At 42.9% G+C, this 16,520-nt stretch overlaps 1 protein-coding gene across 1 annotated transcript; it reads right to left on the reverse strand.

Annotated features, from left to right (window-relative positions):
• Nucleotides 1–303: 303 nt before the first annotated feature.
• LOC149273540 (HAUS augmin-like complex subunit 2) lies at nt 304–16,266 on the reverse strand. Its single transcript, XM_089506195.1, has 6 exons — nt 16,180–16,266; nt 8,156–8,248; nt 7,830–7,899; nt 4,126–4,258; nt 3,906–4,014; nt 304–489 (listed from the first exon to the last, which is right to left on the reverse strand). Exons 1-6 carry the CDS (start codon nt 16,264–16,266, stop codon nt 304–306), a joined length of 678 nt encoding a protein of 225 aa, XP_089362321.1.
• Nucleotides 16,267–16,520: the final 254 nt, after the last annotated feature.

Genomic DNA, 16,520 nt, shown 5'->3' on the forward strand with positions numbered 1-16,520 from the left:
TGCCCAGGAAGAAGGCGGAGTCACGGGAAGTTATGTCACATCACGTGACTCCGTTTTGTTCCTGGGCAGAGCAAGAGAGGAGACACTGCAAGGGAGCAGCGCGAAGGCAGCCTTGCGGGGCTGCGCGGGATTACCGGGACCCGCAGGTACAGTGCCTGACCGCCCGCTCCTACCCGCAACCCCAGCAAGACCGTGCGCAAGTTTTTTGGCGGGACCCGTCTCCCAATGCAGTCCTCTACTGTCCAGAACATAAATATTCATTGCCTTGTGAGAAGGTGAGCAACGCACAAAGCGAGCAGATAGCTAGGGGTGAAGGTTTTCAATAGATAAATAGGATGTGTTTGCACTGATAGATCCAGAACTTGCTTCTCGGTTGTTCCGGTACGTAGCCTGAAGGAGTCCATATTGTTCCTCTCTCCACAACAAGATCCGCTCGGTCACCTCCTCAATCTCTGCTTCTAGACACTCCATTTTCACCAAAGCATTATCCTGAAGCAAAACAAAGGGATATCAGCCATGTATCTGCACATAATCACAGTTGCTTACAGAATTATTATTCCCTATTGTCCACATTCTCATTGGTTAAACCCATACTGAATTTACAGACATTAAAATACAGTAGATGAAGACTAGATACCAGCAGGCCCCGAAGAACGGCTGAATTACAGCTCACAGAGTAATCGGCCAATAATATAATTAATAATACTGTTTCCAGATCACAGGCAGAATGACTGCAGTGATGAGACCCCCTTTCCATACCCTGACAAATGTCAGAAGGGACCAGGAACAGATATTTTGGATAAAGTATACTTGGCGGTACAAGGGAGAATGGAAAGGTTTGCGCCTCCATTGGCACAAAGTGTTGCGTTACAAGTTTTAACCCAGCAGCCAGTGTCATAAGAAATGGCCAAAATAAATGTTTATTATTATATTATAGCACAATCATTGCTTAACCCCTTAACGACAATCCACCTACATGTACGGGGTTGCCGTACAACGAGATAACGACAATGCCCGTACATGTACGGGCTGCCGTTAAATAGCTGCATCGCCGAGATCGCTGACCGTGGATCAGGGGAGGAAAGCCCTCCCCGGAAGAAAAATGGTCGCCTAGGAATCGGAATCGCTTCCTAAGCATAAACGTTGCTGTCATTCACAGCATGGCATTAACAATAGAAAATTAGTTCACAGAGGGTCTAACCAGACCCTCTTGAGAACTCGAGCTCCTCCTGCAGGTTTAATGCAGGTACTGCATCCAACCATGCAAGGTCAATGGAGCCCAGAAAAAAAACAAAAAAAAAAACAATTGTTCAAAAAAAAATAATTCATACGCAAGTCCTAAAATTCTTTATCTTTACAAAAATTCCAGCATGGAAAGAGATAAAATATTGGCATTACAAATGCCCATAGGGTGTCTCGTATTAAAAAATGCATGAGTAAATTGAATTGGCTGGGGTCAAAGATGTCCCAAATATGGGACATGGGGGCAGTAGGACCAGATGTCTAAATGGCATAAAAATACACACCTCACAAAGGCGGCCTTTTACCTCCCAAATAACCCAACAAACCCATGCATGGGGGGGTATCACTGCGCTCAGGAGATATTACTGAACACATATTGGGGTGTTGTTTGACACGGACACATACCAGGAGCGATAAATTTATACCTGAAGTACAACATGTGTGAAAAGAAAAAAAAAAATGTACTACCATAAAGTTTCACAAAGGCTGGTGGTAAAATTAGTGCATTGAAAGGGTTAAAATACCAGCATTTCAAATACCTTGGGGTGTCTAGTTTTTAAAAATATATGATTTGATGGGGTAAATTGCATTGGCCGGCTTCAAAGATACCCGAAATGGCACATGGGGGGAAGAATTACCAGATTTGGAAAAAAAAGGTTTTGAAATAGCAAAACGCTACCTGTACTTATTGCCCCATAACGTGCAGAAAAAAGCAAAAAACATAAAAACATTAAAACATTGGGTATTTCTAAACTCAGGACAAATAGTAGAATCTATTTAGCAGGTTTTTTCATTCGTTTTTGCAGATGAGTAAAAGTTTTTTGTTTAAAAAGTGAGAATTTTTTTTTTTTATAGTAAATTAGATGATATGATAAAATTAATGGTATCTAAAGAAAGCCCAGTTTGTCCTGAAAAAAACAATATATAATGTGTGGGAGCATGAAATGAGAAAGAAGAAAATCACAGCTAAACAGTAACACTGAAAAACGTTAAAAGAGCCATTGTCCCGCAATATACTACGAGTAATAATCCCTATTGTCCTTAACCCCTTAACGACCTTTGCCGGTTCAGGAACGTCATGGAAAAACGATCGCTTAATGACCTTTGACGGTCCTGAACCGTCAAAAAATTAAATAAGCTTAGAAAGTGATCAACGATCACTTTCTTCGCTTAAACGGCGTTACTGTAATGCCTCGATGTCGAGGCATTCAGCAAGGCCGAGATCGGCATCGGGAGCCATGTCTGGCCCCTCCCCGGGGCGTCAACAGCCGCCATACATTGTATGGCGGCGGACGCCCGTTTTAAAAGCGTTTAGGAGGCGATCAACGATCGATCAGGAGGCATCCAGCGACACCAAACACTTACCTCTGGTGATCTTCGGCATCAACAAGATGGCGGCGGCCCGGGAAAAAAACCAATAAAGAAGAAAGAGTTCGCTAGACGGTCTCCAGACCCTCTAGAGAACTCTGGCTCCACTTGCAGGTTGAATACAGGTACTGCACTCAACCATGCAAGTCAATGGAGCCCAGCTTTCTAATCACAATGTGATTAGTAAAATATTAAAAAAATAATTAAAAAAAAAAAAAAAAAGGGAAAAAAAAAATGTGCTAACATTTAAAAATAATTATGCAGTGATGTCACTAGATGAACCATCCAGTACCAGCAAAATGTGTAAAAAAATATAAAAAAAAAGTATTAAAAAAATAAAATAAAAAAATAAAGTTTATTATTTTGAGCAAGATTTCTCAAAAATATCAACAAAGAGTTAAAATAAAAGCACTTCAAATACCCAAGGGGTGTCTAATGTAAAAAAAAAATGGCTGATGGGGTAAATTAGAGTGGCCGAGCTCAAAGATAGGGCATAGGTACAGACTGACCAAAATGGAGAAAAAAAAGCGCACTTCCCAAATGTGGCATTTTAAATCTCAAACAACACGACAAACCCATGCATGTCGGGTATCACTGCACTCAGGAGATGTTCCTGAACACACATTGGGGTGTTGTTTGACAGTGACATATACCAGAACCTGTATATCTATAACTAAAGTACAATTTGTGTGAAAAAAATAAAAAAAAATTACTATTACAAAGTTTGACAAAGTGTAGTTGTATAATTGGTGCATGGAAAGGGTTAAAATAACAGCATTTGGAATACCCTGGGGTGTCTAGTTTTCAAAAATATATGGTTTGAATGGGTTAAATTGAGTTAACCGGCTTCAAAGATGTTCCAAAGAGGAGATGGAGGCAGACTGACCAGATTTGTTAAAAAAGATTTGGAAATCATAAAACGCTGCTTGTACTTATTGCCCTATAACTTACAAAAAACAGCAAAAAAACATAAAAACATTGGGTATTTCTAAACTCAGGACAAGTAGTAGAATCTATTTAACTAGTTTTTTTACTTGCTTTTTTAGGCGAGTAAAAGATTTTTCAAATAAAAGTCATAAAATGTGTGAAGAATGGTATCTGAAGAAAGCCCATCTTGTCCTGAAAAAAACAATATATAACTTATGTGGGTACACTAAATGGGTGAGGAGAAAATTACAGCTGAACACAAGCACCACAAAAGTAATAAAACAGCCTCAGTCCCACAGGGTACAAAAAGAAAAAACGAGCCCGGTCCTTAAGGGGTTAAGGGGCTAACACTCCATAGTTAAGCTTACCATGTTATTGGCACTCTCCGGTATCTTAGGAATTGCCTGGATGGATTGAAGATAGACTTCTAGCTTCTCAATGAAATTCACTGCTAAGGTTAACAGTTCAGCAGCAGATCTGCAAAGGTTCGACATAAAAGAAAATAACTGATATTTCTCATAGTGAACGGTGTTCTGAAGTGTCTGCCTACAAAAATAACAGAGCCAGCAAACCCATTAAATTCATTACCTGTGGTACGATGCCTCAATTGGCAAATTCTCCTGGCACAGCGGCTTTGCCAGTCTCTGCCGCAACGTGCGTTTCTCCTTCAGCACGGCCTCCAAGTGACTGTTCATTACTTGAAGGGCCTGGCATTTCTTGCCTGTAAGAGGTATTATTATTATTATTATCCTTTATTTATATAGCGCCAACAGTTTACGCAGCGCTTAATACAATACATAAATTCAAGGGATATGACAAGACAAGAATTGACAGACTAAGACAAACCGATACATTTGGTGGAGAGAGCCCTGCTCGCAAGCTTACAATCTAGAGGGAAATGGGGTGACAAACATAAGGCATAGAGAAAGGGTGAGAGGTATTGTGGGGGTTGTATCGATGACAAGGAAGTTCTAGCAGCTAAGATGGTATGCTTCTCTGAAGAAGTGGGTTTTTAGATGTTTCTTGAAAGTTGGGAGGGAGGGACAATGCTGAAGGTTCCTTGGGAGTAGATTCCAGAGATATGGGGCAGCTCGAGTGAAATCTTGTAGACGGGAAAAGGAAGAGGTGATGAGTGAGGAGGAGAGCCTTAGCCCATGGGAGGAACGTAGGGATCGAGTAGGAGAGTATTTGCTAATGAGGTCAGAAATGTACGGAGGAGCAGTATTATGGATGGCCTTATATGTCAGTACCAGGATCTTAAATTTAATTCTAAAGGTAATTGGGAGCCAGTGGAGGGTTTCACAGAGGGGGGAAGCAGAAGAGGAGCGACGTGCAAGGAAGATGAGCCTAGCAGCGGCATTTAGGATAGACTGTAAAGGAGAGAGTCGAGACAGTGGAGTGCCAACCAGAAGAGTGTTGCAGTAGTCAAGACGGGAAATGATAAGGGAATGAACGAGTGTTTTTGTGGATTCTTGGGTGAGGAATGGGCGGATACGAGAGATGTTTTTTAGGTGCAAGCGGCAGGATTTGGCGAGGGACTGAATGTGAGGGATGAAGGAGAGGTTTGAGTCAAGGATGACCCCAAGGCATCGGGCCTGGTTAGTAGGAGAGATAGTCGTGTTGTTAATGGTGATAGAGAATTCAGGTAGTGGAGTGGAGATGGAGGGAGGGAAGATAATGAGTTCAGTTTTAGAAAGATTAAGTTTCAGGTAGTGTTGTGACATCCATGAAGAAATAGCAGACAAGCAATTGGTAATACGGGACAGGAGAGATGGAGAGAGATCAGGAGAAGACAGGTAGATTTGGGTATCATCTGCATATAGGTGATACTAGAGGCCAAATGAGTTGATTAGTGTGCCAAGAGAGGAAGTATAAAGAGAGAACAGCAGAGGGCCAAGGACTGAACCTTGGGGGACACCAACCGAAAGTGGAAGGGGTGATGATGTCTTGCCAGAGAAGTTGACAGAGAAGGAACGGTTAGACAGATATGAGGAGATCCAGGAGAGAGCTGTATCTCGAATGCCTATAGAAGTAAGTGAGTGTAGAAGAAGGTGGTGATCAACAGTATCGAAAGCAGCAGAGAGATCCAGTAGAATTAGAATAGAGAAGTGACCTTTTGCTTTGGCAGAGAGCAAGTCATTGGAGACTTTTGTTAGAGCTGTTTCAGTAGAGTGAAGGGGTTTGAAACCAGACTGTAGAGGGTCAAGGAGGGAATTAGAGGAGAGGAAGTTAATGAGGCGGTTGTACACAATCCGTTCAAGCAGCTTAGAGATAAAAGGAAGCAGAGAGATAGGGCGGTAGTTAGTCAAACAGACGGGATCTGAGGAAGGATTCTTTAGAATTGGTGTGATTAGCGCATGCTTGAAGGCAGATGGTACAGTTCCAGATGATAGAGAAAGATTAAATAGGTGGGTAAGTGATGTACCAAGGGATGGATATAGAGACTTTGTGAGGTGTGAAGGGATGGGGTCGAGGGGACAGGTTGTTGGGTGAGAGGAAGAAAGAAGAGTGGCTATCTCTTCTTCGGTTGTAGGGGAAAAGGCAGTTAGTATAGTAGGAGTGGAGAGAGTGGTGTTGAGTGGTGTAGGAGGGAGTTGTAAGGAAGAGAGGTCTTTTCTAATAGTCTCGATCTTCTCTTTGAAGTGGGTAGCAAGATCTTGGGCAGTGGGAGAGGTTTGTGGTGTGGGTGTGGAGGGACAGAGAAGGGAGTTGAAAGTAGAAAAAAGGCGTCGTGGGTTGGAAGAAAGAGAGGATATGAGAGTGGAGAAGTAGAGCTGTTTGGTGAGAGAGAGGGCAGAGTTGTAGGTGTGGAGCATGAATTTATAGTGATTAAAGTCTTCGCTGGATTTTGATTTTCTGAAGTAACGCTCAGCCGTGCGGCAGCACTTCTGAAGAAACCGTGTGGTTTTGGTATGCCATGGTTGGCGTTTAACTTGTCGGGGGTAACTTGTAGTAATTGGAGCTATGGTGTCAAGGGATGAAGCAAGTGTGTTGTTATAAAAAGAGGCTGCTGTGTCTGGCCAGGAAAGGGTTAACATGGAAGGTAAGAGAGGTTCAAGTGAGGCTGACAGTTGGGTAATGGTATTGTCTGGTAATGGCCTACAAGTATGAGCTGAGCGCTGTAAGTATGTCTTGTTAGGGGTTAGCACTGGAGAAAAGGATAGAAGGTGGTGGTCAGACAGAGGGAACGGGTAGATGGAGAAGTCTGAAAGGGAGCATGATCTGGAGAAAACCAGGTCAAGTGAGTGTCCCTCGGTGTGCGTAGGGGAATTAGTCCATTGAGAGAGACCAGAGGAGGATGTTAGGGAGAGGAGTTTGGAGCTAGCAGAGTTGTTAGATATATCTAAAGGAATGTTAAAGTCACCCAGAATAAGACAGGGGATATTAGGAGAGAGGAAGAAAGGGAGCCAGGCAGAAAGGTGGTCAAAGAACTGCGAGGTAGGACCTGGAGGGCGATATATGACAGCAATTTGAAGAGAGAGTGGAGAGAAAAGACGGATTGTGTGAGCTTCAAAGGAACAGAATGAGAGGGAGGGAGGGCTTGGTATATTCTGGAAGGTGCAGTGAGGTGAGAGAAGGATGCCTACACCACCACCCTTTCTGCCATCAGGCCTAGGAGTGTGGCTGAAGTGTAGTCCTCCGAAGGAGAGTGCAGCAGAAGCAGTAGTGTCATGGGAGGGGATCCAGGTTTCAGTAAGAGCTAGGAGGTTAAAAGCATGGGATAGAAAAAGGTCATGTATACAAGCAAGTTTGTTGCATACCGAGCGGGCATTCCATAGGGCACAGTTAAAGACGGGAGGTAGCTTAAGGTTGGAGATGATAGGAATAAGATTGGTTAGGTTGCGCATGTTGATTGAGTTTGCTGGTTAAGAGTGATGGGAATAGGGAAGACTATGTGGGGGACAGGAGTAGTAAATGCAATTTAAGGAAACCCAAGACATACATTCTCTTAACAAAAATCACCACAAACACAACAAAAAGCTCAGATCGGTTGAACCTCAGGCCAGTTATGCACTTGATGTACTCTCAATTTGGATACTCAGCCCAGCAGCTTGTTAGAGAGAAGCTGTCACCTATACAAATTTTAACCCTGGTGATATATTTATTCAAAGTACATATAGCATGTGGAGAAAATATATGTATACAGTATCTTTGCGAGAATACAATGTGGATGTGTGTGGTAAGGGTCATTTAGCATACAGAACATTGACAATATCATGCTAATTCACAGAATATTTAAGAGTTTAACACATCAAAGCAGAACTTCGAGCTTCAATAAAGGGTCCACTTACTAAGGAATACGGGGTGAGCGATATCTGCCGTTTCTTGCTCTAGCTTCAACAGTTCAAGTTCAAGACTTTTCTGTGAGAGATACATAGAATTAAACCGATTGTTAACTGGTTACGGTTGTTATCATGCACAGGGGCAGATTCAGAGCCTGACCTTGGGTAGGGGCACACATCCAGAAACGCACGCTAATGCGCACACACACATATCCAGACACACGCCCTAATACATAGACATCCAGCCATGCACGTTACCACACTAACATACCCACACTCACCAGCAGAGAAAGAGAAATGCATCTACAACCTACATATTTTGTGAAGACATTTACCTGGTTGATTTCAGCTGTGATATCAGATATCTCTGCCACGTCATCTACACGGCTGAAGCATACAAATTCTTGCTGCGTTTGATCCAGTTCATTCTATTAAATCATTAAAGAAAAAAATAGTGAAAGTACTGAGTGAAGCAACCTACCCACACCAACCACATCAATTATTCTATAATAATAAAGTATATACTTTAAGTTTGATTAAATTACATAATTATAATACAGATATAACCTGGGGGAGAGTAACCAATTTAATGGAGGATGAAATGTAGATCCGTATGCAGAATGGTAGGATGATAGTAACATAGTAACATAGTTCATAAGGTTGAAAAAAGACCAAAGTCCATCAAGTTCAACCTATATACATATTGTGTCTAGGGCTGCAACTAACGATTATTTTCATAATCGATTAGTTGGCCGATTATTTTTTCGATTAATCGGATAAAAAAAATGAATGTAAATTTTTCATTTATTTAAAATAATGTAATAAACGAATTATATTAAATACAAACAGCATAATAAAAAAAACTTTGATAAAATGCATTTCTTGCCTTTATTTCGCTACCAGCCCCCCCCAATTTATGCACGTTTGAGCCCAGGCTTGCCACGCTGCCTCCCAGACATGCCACTCCACGATGCCTCCCACATATGCCACTCCACTCTGCCTCCCACATATGCCACTCCACGCTGCCCCCCACATATACCACTCCACGCTGCCTCCCACATATGCCACTCCACGCTGCCTCCCACATATGCCACTCCACGCTGCCTCCCACATATGCCACTCCACGCTGCCTCCCACATATGCCACTCCACGCTGCCTCCCACATATGCCACTCCACGCTGCCTCCCACATATGCCACTCCACGCTGCCTCCCACATATGCCACTCCACGCTGCCTCCCACATATGCCACTCCACGCTGCCTGCCACATATGCCACTCCACGCTGCCTCCCACATATGCCACTCCACGCTGCCTGCCACATATGCCACTCCACTCTGCCTCCCACATATGTCACTCCACTCTGCCTCCCACATATGTCACTCCACTCTACCCCCACATATGCCACTGTGCCTGATGCACCTTATACCCCGATACACCACTCCATCCTCCCCAGACATGCCACACTGCCCTCCCCACATATGCCACACCACTCTACCCCCAGATAAGCCACACCACTCTACCCCCAGATATGCCACTGTGGCCCCAGATCTGCCTTATACACCCTGATACACCACTCTGTCCTCCCCAGACATGCCACACTGCCCTCCCCACATATGCCTTATATACCCTATATGCCTTATACCCCCAGATATGTCACTCCGTCCTCCCCAGATATGCCGTATAGCCCCCAGATATCTCATAGTCCCCTCATAGAGTCACAGACCATACTTTTATAAATAAGTACTGGGTTAATCTTCACTGCCCCCAGGATTTAGATACCCCTTAGTTTGCCCCCCTTTATCTCTAACTGCACCTTAAGTTAACTTTAATAAATAAATAAAATCAACCCTCAGTCCTCATCATTAAATTAACCCTAAACACCCCATTAACCATAGCTGCTCCTAAATTAACCCTAAACACACCATTAACCATAACAGCCCCTAAATTAACTCCCACCTCCCCTAACTTTCAGTAGCCCAAATATTAATTTTATACTTACAGTTAGATGAGTGTCACAGCCATGTGGTTCTGGCCTTCTGGGAGAAGGAAGGGGGCGGGGCCAGTTGTCACAGTGATTACAGGGAGGGGCTGGTAAGCAGGAGCTGCTGCTGTGAGTCAGACTAAACGGATTATATAATGAGGGGTATTTTTCAGAGCGTTTGCTCTGAAAAAACCCTCATTTAATAATCGATAAAAATCGATTCAACTAATCGATAATGAAATTCGTTGGCAACGATTTTCATTATCGATTATTATCGATTTTATCGATTAGTTGTTGCAGCCCTAATTGTGTCCCTACTGTGTTGATCCAGAGGAAGGCAAAAAAAACCCTTATGAAGCAGATGCCAATTGCCCCATACCAGGGGGAAAATTCCTTCCCGACTCCAAATATGGCAATCAGAATAAATCCCTGGATCAACGTTCTGTCCCTATTAATCTAATATCCATAACTTGTAATATTATTGCTTTCAAGAAACACGTCCAGGCTCCTTTTGAACTCTTTTATTGAGTTTACCATAACCACTTCCTCTGGCAGAGAGTTCCATAATCTCACCGCTCTTACTGTAAAGAACCCCCGTCTGTGCTGGTGTAGAAACCTTCTTTCCTCCAACCGTAGAGGATGTCCCCTTGTTATAGATACAGTCCTGGGTATAAATAGGTCCTGGGAGTGATCTCTGTACTGTCCCCTTATATATTTATACATAGTTATTAAATCCCCCCTAAGCCGTCTTTTTTCCAAACTAAATAACCCTAATTCTGATAATCTTTCTGGGTACTGTAGTCCTCCCATTCCCCTTATTACTCTGGTTGCCCGTCTTTGAACCCTCTCCAGCTCCACTATATCTTTCTTGTACACTGGTGCCCAGTACTGTACACAGTATTCCATGTGTGGTCTGACTAGTGACTTGTACAGTGGTAGAATTATTTCCTTGTCGTGGGCATCTATGCCCCTTTTGATGCACCCCATGATTTTATTTGCCTTAGCAGCAGCTGCCTGACACTGGTCGCTACAGGTAAATTTACTGTTAACTAAAACTCCTAAGTCCTTTTCCATGTCAGTCGTCCCCAGTGTTTTCCCATTTAATACATATTCCCAGCCTGGATTTTTCTTCCCCATGTGCATAACCTTACATTTATCTGTGTTGAACCTCATCTGCCACATCCCAGCCCAAGCCTCCAACCTATGCAGATCCATTTGTAATCGTGCACTGTCCTCTATTGTGTTAACCACGTTACAGAGCTTAGTATCGTCTGCAAAGATTGATACTTTACTATACAATCCCTCTACAAGGTCATTAATAAATATATTAAAAAGAATAGGACCCAAAACTGACCCCTGTGGTACCCCACTAGCAACAGTAACCCCCTCAGAGTATGTACCATTAATAACCACCCTCTGTTTCCTATCACTGAGCCAGTTACTTACCCACATACACACATTCTCCCCCAGCCCAAGCATTCTCATTTTATGTACCAGCCTTTTATGTGGCACCGTATCAAATGCTTTGGAAAAATCAAGATATACCACATCCAGCGATTCACCCCGATCCAGTCTTGAGCTCACCTCCTCATAAAAGCTGATCAGGTTAGTTTGACAGGACCGATCCCTTGTAAACCCATGCTGATATGGAGTCATACACTTATTTTCATTGAGATACTCCAAAATAGCATCTCTTAGGAAACCCTCAAACAGCTTACACACAACAGAAGTTAAACTAACAGGCCTATAATTCCCCGGGTGACTTTTTGTCCCCTTTTTGAATATTGGCACAACATTTGCTATGCGCCAGTCCTGGGGAACAGACCCTGTCACTATAGAGTCCTTGAATATTAGAAATAGGGGTCTGTCTATTACATTACTTAACTCCCTTAGAACGCGGGGGTGAATGCCATCTGGACCTGGTGATTTGTCTATTTTGATTTTTTTTAGGCGGCACTGCACTTCTTCCTGGGTTAGACAGGCGACATGTACTGGGGCAGTTATCTCACCCTGCTGTATATTACCTGGCATTTCATTTTCCTCTGTGAATACAGCAGAGAAGAATATATTTAATAGATTAGCTTTTTCCTGATCCCCGTCTATAACTTCTCCCTCATTACTTCTTAAGGGGCCAACGCTTTCATTTTTAACCTTTTTACTATTTATATAGTTAAAGAACATTTTGGGGTTTGTCTTACTCTCTTTGGCAATGAGTCTTTCTGTCTCCACTTTTGCTGCTTTTATCTGATTTTTACATATTTTATTTTTTCCCGATAGCTTTTTAGTGCTTCCTCACTGCCTTCCTGTTTTAGTAGCTTAAATGCCTTTTTTTTGCCATTTATTACCCCCTTTACATTTTTATTTATCCACATTGGTTTTCTCTTGTTCCTGACTCTTTTATTCCCATACGGTATGTACCTTTCACAGTGAGAATTTAAGATATCCTTAAAAATCTCCCATTGAGTGTCTGTACTCTTGTTTTTGAGGACATTTTCCCAATTTACAGTGTTAAGGGCTTCTCTTAGTTGATCAAACTTTGCCTTCCTAAAGTTCATGGTTCTTGTGGCTCCTCTAAGAGTTCCCTTATTGAAGGACAAGTTATAATGTATCATATTGTGATCACTATTTCCTAGATGCCCCCTGACCTGCACATTAGTTTACTCTGTCAGGTCTGTTGGTTAATATTAAGTCCAGTAGGGCGCCCCCTCTGGTCGGGTCCTGTACCATTTGGGACAGATAATTATCCTTACTTATAGTCAGAAACCGGTTTCCTTTATGAGATTCACAGGTCTCTGTTTCCCAGTTTATGTCGGGATAGTTAAAGTCCCCCATAATAACCACCTCATTGTGATTTGCTGCCTTGTTTATTTGCTTTAATAATTGATCTTCTGCTGCTTCCATTATATTTGGTGGCTTATAGCAAACCCCGATCAGTATTTTATTATTTTTCTTTCCATATATTTCTACCCATAATTACTCCACATTATCATTTCCCTCACATATATTCTCTCCGCAGTGTGGCCTTTAGGCTGGACTTTACATAAAGGCAAACTCCTCCCCCTTTTCTTTTTTTTCGATCCTTCCTGAATAGACTATAACCCTGTATGTTACCGCCCAGTCATAGCTATCATCCAACCATGTCTCTGTTATACCCACTATGTCATAGTTTTCTTCAGACATTATTAACTCCAGTTCGTCAGTTTTATTGGTCAGACTTCTGGCATTAGTAAGCATACAATTTAGAGGTGTATGGTTTTTTTTCCTATGAAGCCTATCCCTATTGACTATTCTAACCCCTCCCTCCGCTCCACCCCCAGGTACATTTATAAGCCCCAGCTTTCTATCTACACTATCTTCCCCTTCTATATTGTAGTTTCCCTCCCCCCCTTTACCTAGTTTAAACACTCCTCCACCCTTCTGGCCATCTTCTCCCCGAGCACAGCTGCACCCTCCCCATTGAGGTGCAGCCCGTCCCTACCGTAGAGCCTGTATCCGACAGAGAAGTCGGCCCAGTTCTCCATGAACCCAAACCCCTCCTTCCTACACCATCTTCTGAGCCACTTGTTTAGCTCCCTAATCTCCCGCTGCCTCTCTGGTGTGGCACGTGGTACAGGTAATATTTCAGAAAATACTACCTTGGAGGTCCTTGCCTTAAGCTTGCTACCTAAGTCCCTGAAATCATTTTTAAGGACACTCCGCCTACCTCTCACTTTGTCATTGGTGCCAATGTGCACCATGACTGCTGGGTCTTCTCCAGCCCCCCCAGTAATCTGTCAACCCGATCCGCGATGTGCCGAACGCGAGCGCCAGGCAGACAACACACTGTTCGGCGATCCTGGTCTTTGTGACAGATCGCCCTGTCTGTCCCCCTAATAAATGATGGCAGAAAGGGATGGGGAGATGTGGATTGTGGATGGGTTGTCAATGGGAAAGGGAGATGGAATATGTTTAAGGAGTAGGGGAAAGAGTAAAAGCATGTAAGGGTCCAGAGTAAGGAGTAGGGGGATTGAGACAAGAGATTAGGTGGGCTACCTGCTGATTGAAGTGGGTGATGGTGCTTATAAAGAGCCCACTTGGGGTGAGGCCACAGCAGCTACATAACCAAGAAAGCTTGTTTCCAAGTGAGGCCTGGGAATTTATAGATGAGGTGATTGCATACAGGAGGCAGATGAAAAAGTCACAGTAATGTGTATACAAAATAATGTTCTCATGCAAAATATCGATGGTTAACCCCTTCGTGTCAATGGCTGATTTAATTTTTTGCCCCCTTTGTGACAATGGCTGTTTTAACATTTCTGTGGTGCTCATGTTTAGCTGTCATTTTCTTCTTTCCCATTTACTGAACCCACACAAGGTATTTTTTTTTCCCAGGACAAGAAGGGCTTTCTTTAGATGTCATTATTTTGATTGTATCATAACACTTAATATAAAAATAAAAATTATTAGTTATTATTAAATATGGTGAAAAATTTTGAAAAAAAAAAAGACTTACCCCATCAAACCATATAATCTTGAAGACTAGACAACTCAGGGTATTTCAAATGCTAGCATTTTAACTCTTTCCATGCACTAATTCTACCGCCAGTCTTTGTGAAACTTTGTGGTTGTCATTTTTTTTTTCCCCACACACATTTTACTTCAGGTGTGAATTTACAGCTCCTGGTAAATGTCACTGTCAAACACCCTAATATGTGTTCAGCAACAGCTCCCAAATACAGTGTTAGGGGTTCCATAACACATTTCAGGCAGGAGTTTAATGCTACGGTTTACAGCCAAGATCATTATGAGTGCCGTAAAGTGCCATGGCTGCGCGCTCCCCCTCCCCATGTGACACCAAGTGATTCCTAAAAGAATAGGATTCAGGGGGGGGATTTAATTTCTTCATATTTTGTAGAAGGGGACGTAACATCGAGACACACAGATTTTATTTTTTTTGCCCAAATAGGGTTTTTATAGAGTTTGAGTAGTGCAGGGGGATACTGAACCATTCTTGGGTATTTTCACAACCTTAAACAGGGCTTGGTGGCAGCGAGTAGGGCGGTGGGATCATGGGGTGAACCGGTTTGGGGATAAGGTGTAGTCCCTCTGGGGAGAGCAGCCTGTGAAAGTTTCTTTCAATTAACACTTTCACGCCCACGTTACCCCTTAGGCTAGGTTTCCACTTGGGTTTTTGTCCTGCGTTTGTTTTCTTGATGAAAAACGCCAAGAAAACTGCCACTGCATTTTGGCGTTTTTTTCTGGAGTTTTTTCTGGCGTTTTAGCCTTTCTGTGGAAATTGCTTTTTTTGACCTTAGGCAGTTTTTCCAGCCTTTACAAGTTAGACGTTTCACCCAGCTAAAAGGGATTAGGATAAATGGCAAGTATCTGCCCCTGATGTCATTTACTTGGTAGAGTTCTACTTAATCGCCCCGGCGGACCCTTTTGTCACTTTTCTGTGGTTTGTAAGGCATGCTTTATTCCGAATGTCTGCTCCTCTAGGAAGATTGGCCCCAAATGATGGTGCAAATTGTTTGCTGTTGCTTTTGGCACGCAGGATCCAGTTGATGCGTCGCTTATGTTTGTTTGTAATGGCATGTTTGTTCCAAATGTGTAGAATTCAATATGAACTTCGTTTTGTGTGAAACTGTTTGTTTCCAGCCTATTTCTCGTAGGACACACAGATACCGGGTCCATCCTCTGCATTGTAACTGTGGAAAAAACGCCATAAAAAAACGCCAAGGCAATAAACCCACATGGCTTTTTCATGGCGTTTTTTCTCTCCCATAGACTTCTATTGGAGAAAAACGCCAAGATTTCCTTGCAAAAAATGCCAGAGTGTCAACATGCTGCGATTTTGAAAAACTGCCACAGAGCCCAAAAAAGCAGAAAAACGCCAAAGAGGACAGAAAAAACGCCAAGCAAAAAAAACGCCAAGTGGATATGGCATTCTGCGATTTCCTATTGAAGAACAGCTAACATCTGGCTGCTGCGTGTTTTCACTAAAAAAAACGCCAGGTGGCGCTATTGGCGTTTTTATGGGCGTTTTTAGCTAAAAAAAACCAAGTGGAAACCTAGCCTTAAAGCCACGCTCAGAGTGTAGTGGTTCCTGCTGTTGCGTTTGGGGCTTCTGTGAATAAAACACATTCTGCATTGTCTAGATGCATTTCTCTGTTACATAAATAACTAACTATTTAGCGGTCACATAAAAAGTCTTGTAAAGCCCCGCCCTCTAAACACATCATAAAGCGCAGGTGTCCCTTTTTGGCCATTTGAAACGTAAACTTTAAATCCATTTTCATTAATAAATACGGAAGAAGACCCTGAAAGTGAAAGCAGCCTTGTTGTTGCCACGGTTACACAAAATGCCATGATAACTATGGAAAAGGGTTGGAATACTACCTGTGTCAGGACTCCGCATCCCAAACACTTATCTATCAGCGCCGATGCTGCCGTGGGCTGTACCGGATCCCAAGGATTTGCTGCCATTGCAGACCCGTTGATAGTAGATACGGACCGGACCGATCACACACTATCCAATGCAAAGAGTGCGCCCAAAAGCGCTACCCAATCAGGCGCCGCGGCTTCTGATGACTCTTGAAGCCAACCAACCGGAGATAACTGTTCACCACCGCCATATTGTGTATGGCAACATAACAACATTCACCCACCACTAAACGCCAACCATAGGCTGCAGAAACCGAGCGAGGAGGGGATTGTTTCCGGAAGGAGTTATGTGATTG

This window comes from Sceloporus occidentalis, unplaced genomic scaffold (assembly GCF_023333645.1).
Source record: "Sceloporus occidentalis isolate IW3139 unplaced genomic scaffold, rSceOcc1.0.p SCAF_369, whole genome shotgun sequence".
NCBI classification, from domain to species: domain Eukaryota; kingdom Metazoa; phylum Chordata; class Lepidosauria; order Squamata; family Phrynosomatidae; genus Sceloporus; species Sceloporus occidentalis.